At 52.7% G+C, this 13768-nt stretch overlaps 3 protein-coding genes across 3 annotated transcripts; 1 reads left to right on the top strand and 2 right to left on the bottom strand.

The window, feature by feature from the left end:
* The first annotated feature begins 1818 nt into the window (after positions 1-1818).
* Positions 1819-2723, top strand: LOC34618289. Its single transcript, XM_026334625.1, has 3 exons — positions 1819-2027; positions 2380-2505; positions 2618-2723. The coding sequence occupies exons 1-3, from the start codon at positions 1819-1821 to the stop codon at positions 2721-2723; spliced, it is 441 nt and encodes a 146-aa protein (XP_026190410.1).
* A 1744-nt stretch (positions 2724-4467) lies between these two features.
* LOC34618290 (SF-assemblin) lies at positions 4468-6223 on the bottom strand. The gene is made up of 5 exons (XM_022731625.1): positions 5969-6223; positions 5316-5519; positions 5065-5172; positions 4691-4834; positions 4468-4560 (listed from the first exon to the last, which is right to left on the bottom strand). Exons 1-5 carry the CDS (start codon positions 6221-6223, stop codon positions 4468-4470), a joined length of 804 nt encoding a protein of 267 aa, XP_022590225.1.
* A 3594-nt stretch (positions 6224-9817) lies between these two features.
* Positions 9818-13760, bottom strand: LOC34618291. Its single transcript, XM_026334626.1, has 5 exons — positions 11817-13760; positions 11309-11584; positions 11164-11194; positions 10137-10787; positions 9818-10002 (listed from the first exon to the last, which is right to left on the bottom strand). The coding sequence occupies exons 1-5, from the start codon at positions 13758-13760 to the stop codon at positions 9818-9820; spliced, it is 3087 nt and encodes a 1028-aa protein (XP_026190411.1).
* Positions 13761-13768: the final 8 nt, after the last annotated feature.

Raw genomic sequence — 13768 nt, forward strand, 5'->3', positions numbered from 1 at the left:
GGGAAGCTCACTAACCTAGCGCTTCGATGACAGCGAGCCATCGCGTTGCAGCGGTCCTGTTGGTGCGGTGCCTCGCCCGTTGTTGCCTAATATGCGTGTGTGCCTGTCTTTGCAAGAAGTCTTGTAAAAGGTTGATGCACACTTCGTGTTTCTCACCTGCACTGTTATTTCGCATTTCTTCTGCCTGGACAGTGGCGATAAGGCGGGAACTCTTCCCCTACCTTGCACGCAGTTGGTCTCGCAGTGCAGGTACGGAGCAACACGGCGGCGTATTTTTTAGTCGGTGGAAAGGATGTGGCGGACCAAGCTACACTTACACTTTCTACTACACTACCTATGTTTATACCAGTTTTTTGTCAGTGCTCAACCCTAGGTCTGTCCATACGTTCTTTTTGTTTATTGCAAAGTAATGGAAGTCGATAAAAGAGGACGCAACATGTTCCTCTGCTCCAGATGCAATGTGCAAATAGTTGTGGACGAGTACTTGGAGCGTGGAACTACGCGCATCCTAATTGTTGCTCTCCCCGTATGTGGAGAACTTCGAGGGTCGCGGACAGGTGAAGGCGGGAGGGATGTTTGGAAAACAACGAACTTTATAACAAGTTTGTATCGGGTGTGGAGTTACGTGTCTCCCTATAAAGAATTTAGACGGGGAGTTACAGCAACTCCATCAACATCGCTGTAGCCTACCGAAAAATTCGTATTGAGCCACCACCGAGAAATAAACTCACAGACCGTACGTTTACAGAGGCAGGAGGCTAACTGGCTCCGATTCCTCAACTACGTGTGTAAAGGCAGACAGAGCAATGCGTGTGCACGGTTATAGTAGTGAAAAACACGGTTCCCTGCCTCACTTAATCATGCCGGGAAAACAGCCGTATTAGCTTTCCGAAGCCATGTTCCTTAGGAGGACGGTGCATGCCCGCTCTGCTACGAAGGCTGATGGCGTACAACAGATATTTGTGTTTCCGCCCGGTGTTACTTTATGCAGTCCTCTGCACAGGCTTCTACCTTCCATAAAGTGTCGTTTACAGGAAACTTCCTTTTAAACATCGTTAATTTACCCCGAGAGACCTTACAAAAGTAAGGCTGTATTGGGCCTTACTGCCTATCTGTGGCAGTAAGGGTGGTCCCTACACTGATTAGATTATCGCCTCACACCGTACCACAGGGTCAACTAGACATGCTTAGAGCTGGTAACAAATCTTGGATACAAAACCAAGAGGTCATTCCTAGTATGTTGAAGGGTAGTGACGGTGAACTGTACGCATGTTCCGCCAAAAAGTGCACTAACGGATCCAGAGAAAAAAGTTACTAAATTTTGTGACGCCGCTTGAAACTTAACAATCAAGGGACATTTCGCGTTCTTGAGGCCAAAAATGCAAACTGGAGTCACTGAGATCACATATTGGGGCTGCCCGCCACGCATGCATGCGGAAATGGTCAACGGGGCTGTTGTATGCACACACGCATTCCTAAACGGCAATCACCCTTACAAGGAAGGCAGGTTGTGGAGAGAACCCTCATAAGCTCTCTGGGAGAGCGTCTTCAGGATAATGATACTCCTGGTGACTCCGAGAGTCGTGACGCATTTCCACAGCACTCATCTGGTTTTTTAGTTAAATCGTGATATAAAAACAGTAGTAATGCTAACTAGATGCCTCGACGGCTTTTGAGTGAAGTGTGAAGCTCCTATCCGACACCTACCATGAATGATCAACCTAGCCCATTTGCCCCTGTTGGTAGCCCCCATTCAGACATTTGTTGACTTCTCTCAACATAAGTTCTTCTATTGGCCTTCCACATTTTTCTTAAGGCATGGATGCACTTAGTGCACACATCCCTGAGGATGGGACCAATAATCAATTGGCAGAAGAGGGCCTGCAAGGGAGTCAGGAAGGGCAGCAAAACAATCAAGAATCAAGCAACCTAGTGGCGCTAAGTTTCACAGAAGCCGAGGAGAAAAAGCACAAGCGGAAATTGCAGGAGTTTAGACAGTATCTGGTAGATACCCGGGTGGTCCCAGTGCTAGTAGAGCGTACGTTGTTGATGCACGCCCATACCTCTTCACTTTTAGACTACAAAACCTAGTCATTCGGATAAAAAGGGTAAAGCACAATGGTAATCTGTATATATACACAGAAGTAAGGGCACTGAAGGCCCCTAGGATCCACAGAAATTGACCTTCCCCTATGAGCACCTCTGCGACCTTTGGGGTCCCTAGCGGCATCTTGCTGAATTTAACATTTTCTACATTGTAGATCGCCTAGCGGCTAGAGCCTAGCCTTCCTTTCCTTTCACCAAAGACTGCGTAGCTTAGTAGCACTAAGGTGCTGCCGTCGTGTGAACAAGTATTCGTTTCTTTAGAGCGTTTTTCAGGCTCATGTGGAGCAGCTGGTACTACCATGATGAGCTGTTGTACTCAGTCCTTTTGAATATGCAACAAGGCGAGAGTCTGCCAGCTGATCCGCAACAGGTATTGATTGACCACTTTGGCGAGTACAGGTGAGAGGAACATGCTGCTGATCCAGCCGCCGTAGCGACAGGTGTAGCTTCAAGAAATAAACCCGTTGCTGCTGCCTGTCTCAGGAGGTCATGTAGATTTGGCCTGTTGCAGGGACCCTATTCTGGATGTAGTTGAAGAACTCACGAGCACCAAAGAGTCACTGATGGCCGAAAGAGCACAAATGGAAGATGTGCTAACCGCCCTGGGTGAGTACTGAGAGCAGTAGCTTGTACGGCAGAGCCACTTCAGATTCTGCCAAATGATTTAACCAAAGTAGGGCCACGGTTGACTGTGGAATTGTGGTGATCGAGTTGCTACCGGCTGTATTGGCATTCAAATCAAACAGGATCTGTACCAAATGTACAGAGACGAAGAGGGAGATTCTCAAAGAGCAGAAATGCAAGCAGAAGTTGTGGAAGGCCATGTGCAAACAAGGGGTGCGGGCGGTTCTGGTGCTGCGGTGCAACATTTTTAGAGCACTGAAGCTTCATTCGGCTGAATAGGGCTTGGAGTTCCTTAGCGCCAGGACGGGTCCACTGTGCCATGGACAAATAAAATAATGTAGATGCTTACATAGAGATATTTATACGTGCCTTCCCTGAGGTTGAGTTTTCCCCACAGTTCTTTATCACGCACCCGCATGCATCTGCCTTCATTTTTGTTGAGACCATGTCATATTTCGGTCTTCCCTACCTCTTTGGCTAGAGCAAATGTTTCGCGGACTTCTACTGTTGGATGTTTGTAGGCTTCAATTACAAGTCTGACGATCTATCAGAAGCTAGCTGACAAAAAGAAACCAAAGGCGCCCTTAAAGAATGTCGTTTTCACCCAAGAGCTCTTCCTGCACCTTCTCGCCACCCTCCCCCAGGTGCCCAGATACATTGTGGCGGCTAGAAAGCAACCCTGGCTTGGGCGAACTCGAAATATGTCTCGGCATGAGTTTAAGATATACGATTGCACTGGGTAAAAGTAACTGTCAAAGTATTGGTCATGCATAAAGCCAAGTGCTTTCGCGTTTGACGGAGAGGAACAACTCCCTTGCACACTACCGCTGCTATATTAGTGCGGATCGACACACAGATGGGCAACAGCGTTGTTTTATGGAGCTCCACCCACATGCAGGGATCACATAGTTGGTCATTCCTAGATTCCTCGGCTAGTAGGACGACTTTCTCTTTGAAAGCGTTTCAGACACGGGGCTTGTCGGCACATGAAGCCTTTGGAGCTGTATGCTATTTTGATTACTGCCACTGCTACAGGGAATGCCGGCTCAAATATTAGAATATGTCTGCCCCACAGGAGAACCCATGGAATGCCTTCCCTCAGCAAACCTGAAGGATGACGGGGAGAACCCTATTTTGAACGCAGTAGGATGCATGTATCCCCATTGAAGCGGCGCAAGCAGCAGTTCAGGGGGTCTTTGCGCCACAGCAGCTGCCGTAGCGAATACTGGATCCATTGCTACGACATCAAACAAAAGCCTCGACAGCCGTTGTGTGTTTTGCTACCCTTCTCTATAGGTGGTTTATGCAATGAACCATTTCCAAGTCAAAGAAGCGTGAATTCAAGAAGTAACGCCGCAGACTTGAAGTGAAAGTACACCCCAGCGTGCTCGCCAAGACGTGCCGCCCCACCTATATTCCCCTCCCCCTCACAGGGCCCTCTAGGCCCCCCCAACCATCCCACATCAAAAAAAATTAACTGACTGTGAAGGCCTCCTTGAGGATAGGGGAGACCACACACAGACAACAGCCCTTAGTGTCTCAGGCTCTGCAGGTGCTACACTACAAAGAATTGTGTTGTTCTGGCCCTGTGATCCACATTTTCCGATCTTAGTACTAGTGAGGGGTGGCTGGGGAACCACAGGCGCTCCCCTCTGGGTACGAGCTGCATCTGTTCATATACACCTCGCTAAGGAGTCAAACAAAACCAATGCCACGGCTCTCGCTGCTGCTGCTGCTCTACGCAGTCGTCACTAGGCGCAGCGCATCCTGTAACGCTGTGGTATAGTGGTTCACCGCCTGCACAATATCATCGTCAGCGCCTTCGCGGGCCTGAAAAGAACAATCAAATCTTTACGTTATGAAATTAGAGTCCCTCCATATCTCCCCAAAATTCCGTCCAACAAAAATCTGCAGAAGCACATGCCCTTGCAGCATTAGCATCGAGTGGAGCTGCACGTACCTGGGACTCGAGAATGAGCCCGTTCTTTAGTGCTGCAACTTCCTCGAGAATGAAAGTGTGAAATTTTTCTTCTCCTCTTTCCCTAATCCGCTTTGCTTCTTCCAGCTCTTCTCTCAGCTGTTCAATCTTCTGTTCTCTCGCGTTCTGCAGCAAACGGGCATGATGAGCAGAGCCGCACGCATGCAAACACAGAGGGGCTTCTTCTTTTCAGGATTACGCAGGGCCGGCTGCCTATCTAACAAAGCATGGGGCCACTAGTGTATCAATTGGCAAGAAGCGGCTACTTGCAATACGGGCTACGATACAAGGCACGCACGCGTCTTCTTCCTGTGCAGCCACCTGAGCTAGGATAAGGATTGCGTGCACTGCTTTACCTTTTCAGCCTCAAATTTTCCTTCTGTCCTGTATTCTAGGTCTCCCAGCCGTTTGGCTAGCTGCAGCTCTCTCTCTTGTCGGCCTGACTTATCGGTTTCGAATGCGTGCTGCAATATACACACACACACACACCACGCAGGAGCTTCAAGTGATACAGCAGCATTCAATCGAATCACGGCTATGGAGGAGGCACATTGAGCGCGTTCCAACATGAGTTCTCTGCAGCGTCAGCGCATGAAGCAACACCTACCTGCAGTGAGGAGATATCGTTGGAAATAGCGGCGTTTTTCTCCTCTGCTTCTCTCGCTTGTTTGTCTCTCTCAACGGCAAATTCTCGCTCGACAAGAGAGATTCTCTCATTCAGCGCATCCACCCCGCATTGCAGCTGCTCAAACTTATCTACGAACACCTGAGAGAGCTTGTCCTGCACCTGCAGCAGCTGGCTCTCGAACATCTGCAGTCAAACAAAGGGGTGAAAAAAGCTCAAGAAAGCGCAAATCGAGATGCTCTCAGGGTGCAAAAAATGGCAACGACGGCTGGCGACTGCTGGAGTATTCATTGAAAGTGGGAAACCGGCATGGGACAGTCAGGCAAAAAGGAAGGCAGTGGATGGGGGTTTAAGATGCAATAAGGAGAGTCAATACAGATGCTCCACGACAGGATAAATACGTACAAAGGAAAAGGGTGGGGAATAGGCTAGCATAACCGCAGAAAGCAACAGTCTCAAGGCCCCACCCCTACCCCCTCCCTTGCGATGCGTGGCCTTTGCCACACACACCCTGCAGAGCGCAGAGAGACTCTTGGAGGAGCTCGAGTCACGCCTTTGCGCGGAAAGAGGTGGGAGGAAGCAGGGGGTCGGATGCCGGGTTCTTATTATGGACACTACGGTGGTAGCCATCGTACCGCTTGCAGGGCCTTATTGGCTTCCACCCGTCGCTTGATTTCTGCATTCAGGGTTTTCTCCAATTTGGAGATAGCCTCTTTTATGGCAATGACTCTGCCCTCTTCACTTTCCCGTCTCTGCTTTGCCTCTGTTTCCATTTGGCGTTCAAACCCGCAGATGCGTTCGGAGAGGACAGCCAGCTTGGATTTCGTGGTGTTCGAGAATCCCAGCTCGGCTGCAAGGGCCGAAGCCTTGCTCTGGTGCAGATGATCCATGCTTTTAACGCACCAGAGGCTGCTGGACTGCTCTTCGGGAACTGTCGCGTGCTCTTGACGCTTCTCGGGGAGCTGTTCCCGGTGGCACTGCTGCAGGAGGCCTCGCCACGGGACTCAGCAGAGCCAAGACGAGAAACCTTCGTTGGACAGTTATTCCACCTGAAGCAGCCTCTTGCCGCTACAGCGGCACCCAAGCAGCGGCTATGCCGCAAGACACCTCCTTAATCTTCGTCACTTTTGCGGGCGTGCCGGCACGAGGCGCCGACAAAGGGCCCTCCAAGGCCAGACCCAAAATGCTAAATCCTGCCTACACCCCTCAGGGCCTAGCCACACTACAAAGCTTGCAGTGGAACAATTAAAAGATACACTTAACTGCGATGAAGGAAGCAGGCACAAATACCACCGGGCAAAACTGGGCCTGACTGCTGGTCCCCCAGTCGGCGGTGGTTCCTCTGTCTGCCGCTGCCAACGCTGCCACTAGAATGCGCCCACGACGATCAAAAACTTTAGCCAAAAGCCGAATGCCTTTATCTGCGTGAGCCGCGCTGGAGGGGTCAACAAAGCGGCAGACTCCTGAAGGCTGGGGAGGGCCTTAGCCGCTGCAGCGGGCCTCGAGCTGCAGCCAGCTGCTGCTGCTGTTGCTGTTGCCACTGCCCTCGCAAGCGCTATTCTTTCCCTTTGCTGTTGACAATAGAAAATAAAACAGCAAAGAAGCAAATAGAGAAATGAACGGAGAGCTCTTCGCTGCAGTACCTGGCTGCTGCTGCTGCTCCTGCAGTCACTGAATTGCTGCTGCTGCTGCTACGGCGGGGTGGCACTGTCTTTGCCGTGGCATCTACGGCTATATAGACAAAGAAGCAACTTTGAAATAATATCTTCCTTTTCTTCGAGCAGAAAAACTGGGCCCTCGACGGCTGCCGAGGCAGAAGATCCATAGCAGCCGACATGCTGCTTCTGGTGCAGCTGCTGCTGTGGCAAGACACAAGCCACCGGGCATTGGACAAAGAGAGGCAGCTTGCATCCATTAAAATAAAACAGGAGCTGATGCGCTCTACAATTCGTGATTCTGGAAGCGCACATACGAGTGAACAGGTTACACAAGAGTCTTGGCTGGTGCACTTGCTGCTTTCAGCAGTCAGTAAGGCGGCCGGCCATTGACTCAAGTGGTTTGCTCAACATTGGACAAAACCAATGCACAAGCCTGCCTCGACCTGATCATCTGGCTCTCCAAGAGACTGGAGCCTGCATGAGATACAGAGGCCTGCATGTGAGATTTTTAGGCGGAAGGTGTCCAGTGTCTTCCAGTTTCACAAAGCGAACTCCAAGTTTACGCACACACGTTGCAGCGCGCTGAGCTACACTTCAACACTTTCTACTACACTACCTACGCTAACTAAGGATTAGTAACGATGACCAATCGGCTGTCTGTTCGTGTACCGTTTTTATTGCTGCAGTGCACTTAGCTTGATAGAAGAAGATGCAATGGTGTCGTCTGCGCGTGCGCTAGGCGCTATGCACACTAGTTAGGGATGCACGGGTTGCTCCAAGTGTGCAGCTGCATGCAACGTACTAGCTGTTCCTCTCCCCTCATGCCGCATCCTTAGTGGCACGGTCAGAAAAAGGAGGCAGCTGCTTTGCGAAGACACTCAATAACTTTGTGTTTGCTATTTATTGAGTCCAAAGTTGAGTGTTTCCCCACAAAGGCCTCTTGTGGAACATTGTGTAAGTGGCCTCTTATGGTGTCAGAGACTCAAAGAGTGTGACGTAAAGCAGTGACTTACCTCGCAATTAAATTGTTTCTACTTTGCGGCGTTGCACATGAAAACGAAGGAAGGTGCAGTCTTAGCTCATTAGCATACACGTGAGTAGCGTGCATACATAGGCACATAAGAGCTGAACGCAATCGCTCTACAACTCGAGCACTTCGGCTGCTCTCCGAAGTAGCCCAGCCCGTTAACAACGAACAGTCCGTAGTATGTGCCAGGAATTCACTGAGAGTCTAGATACATATTAACTTTGCTAAGGTTAGCTTCCGAGCAAGTATTCTGCTTAACGCAAGCGGCTGAGAGACAGCTCAAATTTGGCGCAAGCCTCCATAAGCAAAGAAGCCCAGACAGCCGCCAACGCGACGGTGTCGGGCCCGCAGCCCAGTCGTCGGCTATAACTGACTCCTAGTTGTGCCAAGACCAAACCAGAGTTAGCCAACAGGTATAGCGATTGTGCACATTCTTCACAGGACGAGACACAACACGGCATTAGGATATAGAGAGGCAGTCGGCTTCACCAACTTTCCGGAGTCCTTACTTCGGTGTAAGCGAGCCTTGTTCGACAGATACAGACACGGACTGCAGTTGCAGTGCGTCACTTCGGCTTCCATAGGGAGACCCCTTATTAGCACCAAACCCAATACAACCATGAAGTAACGCAAAAGTATTCTTGCGTGCCACTCTAAAAGAGCTGCTGCCTGCCGATGCCCTCTGCACCCTACAAAACTACGGCAATACATGAGAGCGAGGGCCATCGCAAAGGTTTGTGGACGTTGCTGCAGCCTTTGAACAGGCCAAGCTTGCGCAAACAGTAGCATACACTTGTACTACACGTACACAATCTTGATTCTAATCGTATTCAATGAGCTAACTCTTATCCGCAAAAGAATCAAATATGAACAACCAAACCAATAATCGTCTACCTACTAATTCTTGATTACATCTAAATAGTGCCGCAGAAAGTGCCTTCGTGTAGAGCTCGACCGACTACAGCAATGGCCAAAGGGGTGCATACGGGAATACTGTGGTGAAGGAATTCGCACACTCGAGAACAACAGCTTGGACAGAAAACACGGAAGCTTGAATCATGGTAACGAGGGGCCAGCACCGCCACTAGGGGCACAGCATAAGAAAGACGGAAGGGGTGCGAACTCCTTTCAAGAGGGCTGAGCCCTAACTACTCCGTGGGGAAGAATGGAAGTGCCTAGCTCCAGTCTTGTGTTTCTCTACTAATTGATGCAGCCAAGATACATGTCTTGGCCAACTAGACTCAAGATCTCTTTTCATGTCGCGTCATGCCTTTGGTGTCAGAACCATACGTAAGCTCCCCCTATAGCCAGTGGCAGCCCGTGCCTTTTGGTGCTTGGTGTCTGGTCGTGCGATTTGCCAATTGTGTCCAAATAAGCTATGGCAACCCTAAGGCACTATCCTGTGCTAACTGCCTACGATTTCCTGAACTCAGAAACAAGTCAACAGTTGAAACACCAGATGGAGGGTAAGAAAGCACATCACTGGATTGCTTACTCTTCCAAGAAGCCGCTGTGGAAGCGGCTTCTCTAACGGCTCTTCTACAATGCACACCACGGGCCCGTTTCTATGTGCCCCTCTAAATCAATCATGGCACAAGGGGGATTCGCTTCACCTAGATACATGGACAATTGCACGACCCTGACAAAAAACTTTGCTAAATGCCACTCCCAGGCATCCTATAGTTCCTATTGTGCAGGGCAGCTTCCATGAGTGGCCGCGGCAAGCGAATGCACTGCGGAAGCGACTCCCGCAGTCGCTGTCGCTACCAGTGCTTGTGCTGCCTTTAAAGCGTTGAATGCTACAGCGCGACAAGGTCTGCATCCTCCATTTGCCCTACAGAAAGATACCCCCAAAGAACAACAACCCCACCCCTTGACGAGGAGATGCCGCCGGTGAGAGCCAAAGGAGCTCCTCGGGGGTGTGGTGCAATGCAGCGGATTTGCTGCTGACTCTGGGGGCTCACGCTGCTGCTACAGAGGAAACCTGCAGGCAAGCAACGACAGAGCCAAAAACTGACAGAGAATTCGATGCACGGCATATCTTCTTCACGTGTTTGACTTGCCATCTGCCTGTCTCGCTGCTCCTCTGGCTCAGCCTCCACCCGACAAAGTCCATACCTGAGCTCGCATCCCAGAGGTGTAGGGCTCCTCCCAAATGTGCTGGACCGCCAACTCCCAGAACTTTGTCCCTCCACAGGCTGCAGCAGAAGGCCCTTGCCGGGGTGCGCATATCGCCCCCCAAGGGGCCCTCAAACTTGGAGGCCTCATTGCGGGCCCACTCCAGCAGAGTCTCTTCGTTATCGTCTACTGCTGCTCCTGCTGCTGCGGCTGCAGATGCTCGTTCCGTAGACCCTTCAGCAAAGCTCTCTCCCTCGTCGGGTGATTTCTTGGGGTACGCCGCAGTAACAGTGGCAGTGGCCTCCGCTTTCCCTTCCTGTGCAGCATCCTGACCTCCCGTGTCGTCCAGGAATGCGTTGTTGAGAAAGACGTGGAAGGGCCTGCTGCTGCTGCTGTTGCTGCTGCTGCTTCCCGCCTTGCTGCTGCACTTGATGCTCGTGCTCTGCACCGCGAGCAGTTGGGGGAAGAGGCAGTCAGGTGAGATTAAGAGGGGGGAGGGTTTGAAGTCCACCACGCGCGGCTGCGTCTGTTTCCTTGGAGGCAACGGATAAGGCCGCAGGTGGTCCCAGGAAGAACCCCATACCGACATTTGCGCCCTGTAGCTCGTGTCGTGTAGATCCCACAGCTCGCACACTGGAAAAGACAGCAACCCTGGAGCGTCACCAGCAACACAGCCACAATGGACGAAGCACATGACGGAGGGGCGCAGCAGTAAGAAAAACAAGCGGCTGCAGGGGCAGCGTGTGAGAGAAGGTCGAAATAGGCATGCGCCCAGCCTTCAGGAGGCGTACAAACGCCTAACCAAGTCGCATGCAAAGCGGGGGCTGCAGAGAATGGCAGCATGCATGGGTGTGGGGCCCCTGGGGAAACGCCAGTAGGTGAGAAAGGGCCTTACCGGTGGCTTCTCGATTCCTCTGAGAATGCTGCCGCTCCCCAGTGACCAGAAGGGCCCTGCCGTTGGCAGAAAACTCCAAAGCGGTGTACACCGTCAGCTCATGCGTAGAGGGGAACGACAACAGCGGCTCGCAAGGATGCGGGGACAGGGGCAGAGACATCAGCTGCGATCAGTCCCCCCAAAGCACAGCGGAAGAAGCCAGATTCCCAAGACAGGCTCAATTGTATACGGGATCTAAAAGCTCAAGTCGAAAGACCTAGAATTTCCGCAAACGTACCGTTACATCGCCTCCCAAGGTCGCCACAGCAAAGCACGATTCCTCTGGAGAGACTGCAACGTCGGATATACCATCCTCAAATCGCATGCAAGAAAGAACCCCACGACGTGCCCCCATCCCGCCTCCGCACCACCAGTCTTGGGAGTCGCATGAGCTGAAGGGTTGCAGGGGGTCCTGGGGAGGCACTCTTATGTCCCAAAAGTTTAAAAATGCTTCTTTGGAAGAGGCAGATACGCATGCTGCGGCCGCAGAAACAATGCATGGGTAGGCGCCACACTTAGCCGGCAGGACTAACAGGAGCAGAAGCGGATGGAAAAGTACAACAGATGGGAAGCTGCAGCGGATAAAAAGCTGCAGCAGATAAGAAGCTGCAGCACTAGCAGCAGCAGCAGTAGGTGCCGATCAGTGGCATAGGAACAAGCAGCAACACGACCCCCGCAGGCGAGATATGTTGTAACCCCTGCCTGCCGGCTAACGCTGAGCGGTCCGAATGTCAGCAGCAACAAGCCGGAAATTGAATTGGTGGCGGAAAGAGTGCGGCAGCAGCAATACCAGGCAGCCTACCGTAAGGACCAACCGCGCGAAAGGAATCTATGGGGCCCTTCTGCGCATGCCAGCTGGAAACTTCTTTTCCCACTCTGGGATCGAGCAGAGCGATCCTTCCCTCACAGCTTCCGACCGCTATCAGGCCCTGCGCCTCTACCCAAGCCACACTACTGCAGGCTCTCCTGTTGTTGCCGGGGTTGCCCCTGCTGCTTCTGCTGCAGTGTGGCAGCGCAGAGCGAATACGAAGGCCTTCTAGATCCAGAAGGAACGTCTCCCCCGATGTGGTGCCAGCGACGGCAACAGTGGCTTCCGTGGGGTGTACTTGAAGACACCCCACAGCCCCAGAGACGCCTCCCAGTTCGAAAGCATGAGACGCCACAAACACACCGGCCACCCCCGTGTCTCCCGTAATAAGGCGAGACTCGCCGCTGGCGGAGGTGCGAACAGCCGCTGATTCCTCTGCACAGCCTAGCACGGAGCGTCTTGCTGCTGCTGTGATGGCTGGCTTTGCTGCCGGAGTTGCCACCGTTGTTGTCGCCGCTGCTGGCTCTGCTGGCAACCCGCTTAATGCGCGTTTCGTTAAGGCCCTCGAACGCTCGCCAGGGATGCTGAATAGGGGCAAATTAACGGTGCTGGGCATGGCCTGTAAAACGCTGCTGCCGCTGCTGGTGCTGCTGGTGTGGCCTGCACCATCTCCCTTTTGTTGCTGCTGTTTCTGGTGCTGTTGCTGTTGTTGTTGCTGGTGCTGTTGCTGCTGGTGCTGTAGTTGCTGCAACCGGGTGGTGTATCGGCATCTGGGGGCGAACACCCCTTGAAGAGCGGCTTCTGCGAGGGATACGACAAACTGATCCACAGCTTCATCCGACTGCTGAAGCAGCGGGGCAGAGCTTGCAGCAATGCTTCGCACAAGTCGTGCGGCGGCAGCAGCTGCTGCTGGCGCTATTGGAGACGTACCAGCACCTCTTCCTAACACCCTTGACACCTCGAGGGGGGTTCCCTCTGCAGGGATGAACCTGGTGCTCCTTACTTCGGCCACTCCGGCTGGTGCATCTTTTGCGCCACCGCTTCCCACTCCCTTGCGAGCGCTTGGAGGAGGAGCTCCGCGTGCAGCCGCAGTGGAGGAAGACGTAGCGGTAGCAGCAGATGCAGGAACCGCTGTTGCTGCTGTTGCTACTGCAGGCGACGCCGCGAGCAGCTGCATGCAGGCTGAAGCAGCGGCAGAGAAAAGCGCCTGCGTCACGGCGCTCCCCGAAGAGGCCGGAGAGGTGGTACCCGCTGTTGCAGCACTCGTCGTTGCGGCAGCAGCAGGAGGAGGCGACTCACCAGCTGCGGCGCTCGTAAGGCTTCTGTCGGTGTCGCCAACGGCGTCGCTGTACACAGACGGCACACTCGGCTCCATCCCTGGTTGCAGGGGCTTGCAGAGGCGCAAGATATCTTGCAACGGATCTGCATCTCCGGCTGGTGTGGATGCTGCGGCTGTTGAAGAAGGGTCGGCTACGTCCTCGTCCTCCTCCCATGGCAGATCCGACTCGCCAAGGCAGTCTAGAGCTAGCTGGCCTCGAATGCTCGTGCTGTGCAGCATTTGCTTGATAAAGTCGTTCTGCGTGCTGTGGGAGTCTCTCCACCTTTCTGGTGCCTCCTCTCTCCTCTCCGCTGCTAGCGATGTCTCCGCGCCGAGCGCTGCAGCAGAGACATCTGAAGAAGCGTCACTGCTTGCCTTGTGGAGTCTGTGGAAGCAACACAGTACCGCAGGAGGCGTGGGTGCTCCCTGGCTTCCAGGAAAGAGGCCGCTGTGCTCAAGTGCTGGTCCTGCAGCTGCTGCAGGAGCCTCCCCTGCCGAGCTGTGAGGTGCAGCCGAGGAACGCGGCTCTTCGTGCTGACTTGCGCTGCATCCCTGCTCTTGCATCCGTGGCA

This window comes from Cyclospora cayetanensis, unplaced genomic scaffold (genome assembly GCF_002999335.1).
Source record: "Cyclospora cayetanensis isolate NF1_C8 unplaced genomic scaffold, CcayRef3 CcayRef3_contig_46, whole genome shotgun sequence".
Lineage (NCBI taxonomy): Eukaryota > Apicomplexa > Conoidasida > Eucoccidiorida > Eimeriidae > Cyclospora > Cyclospora cayetanensis.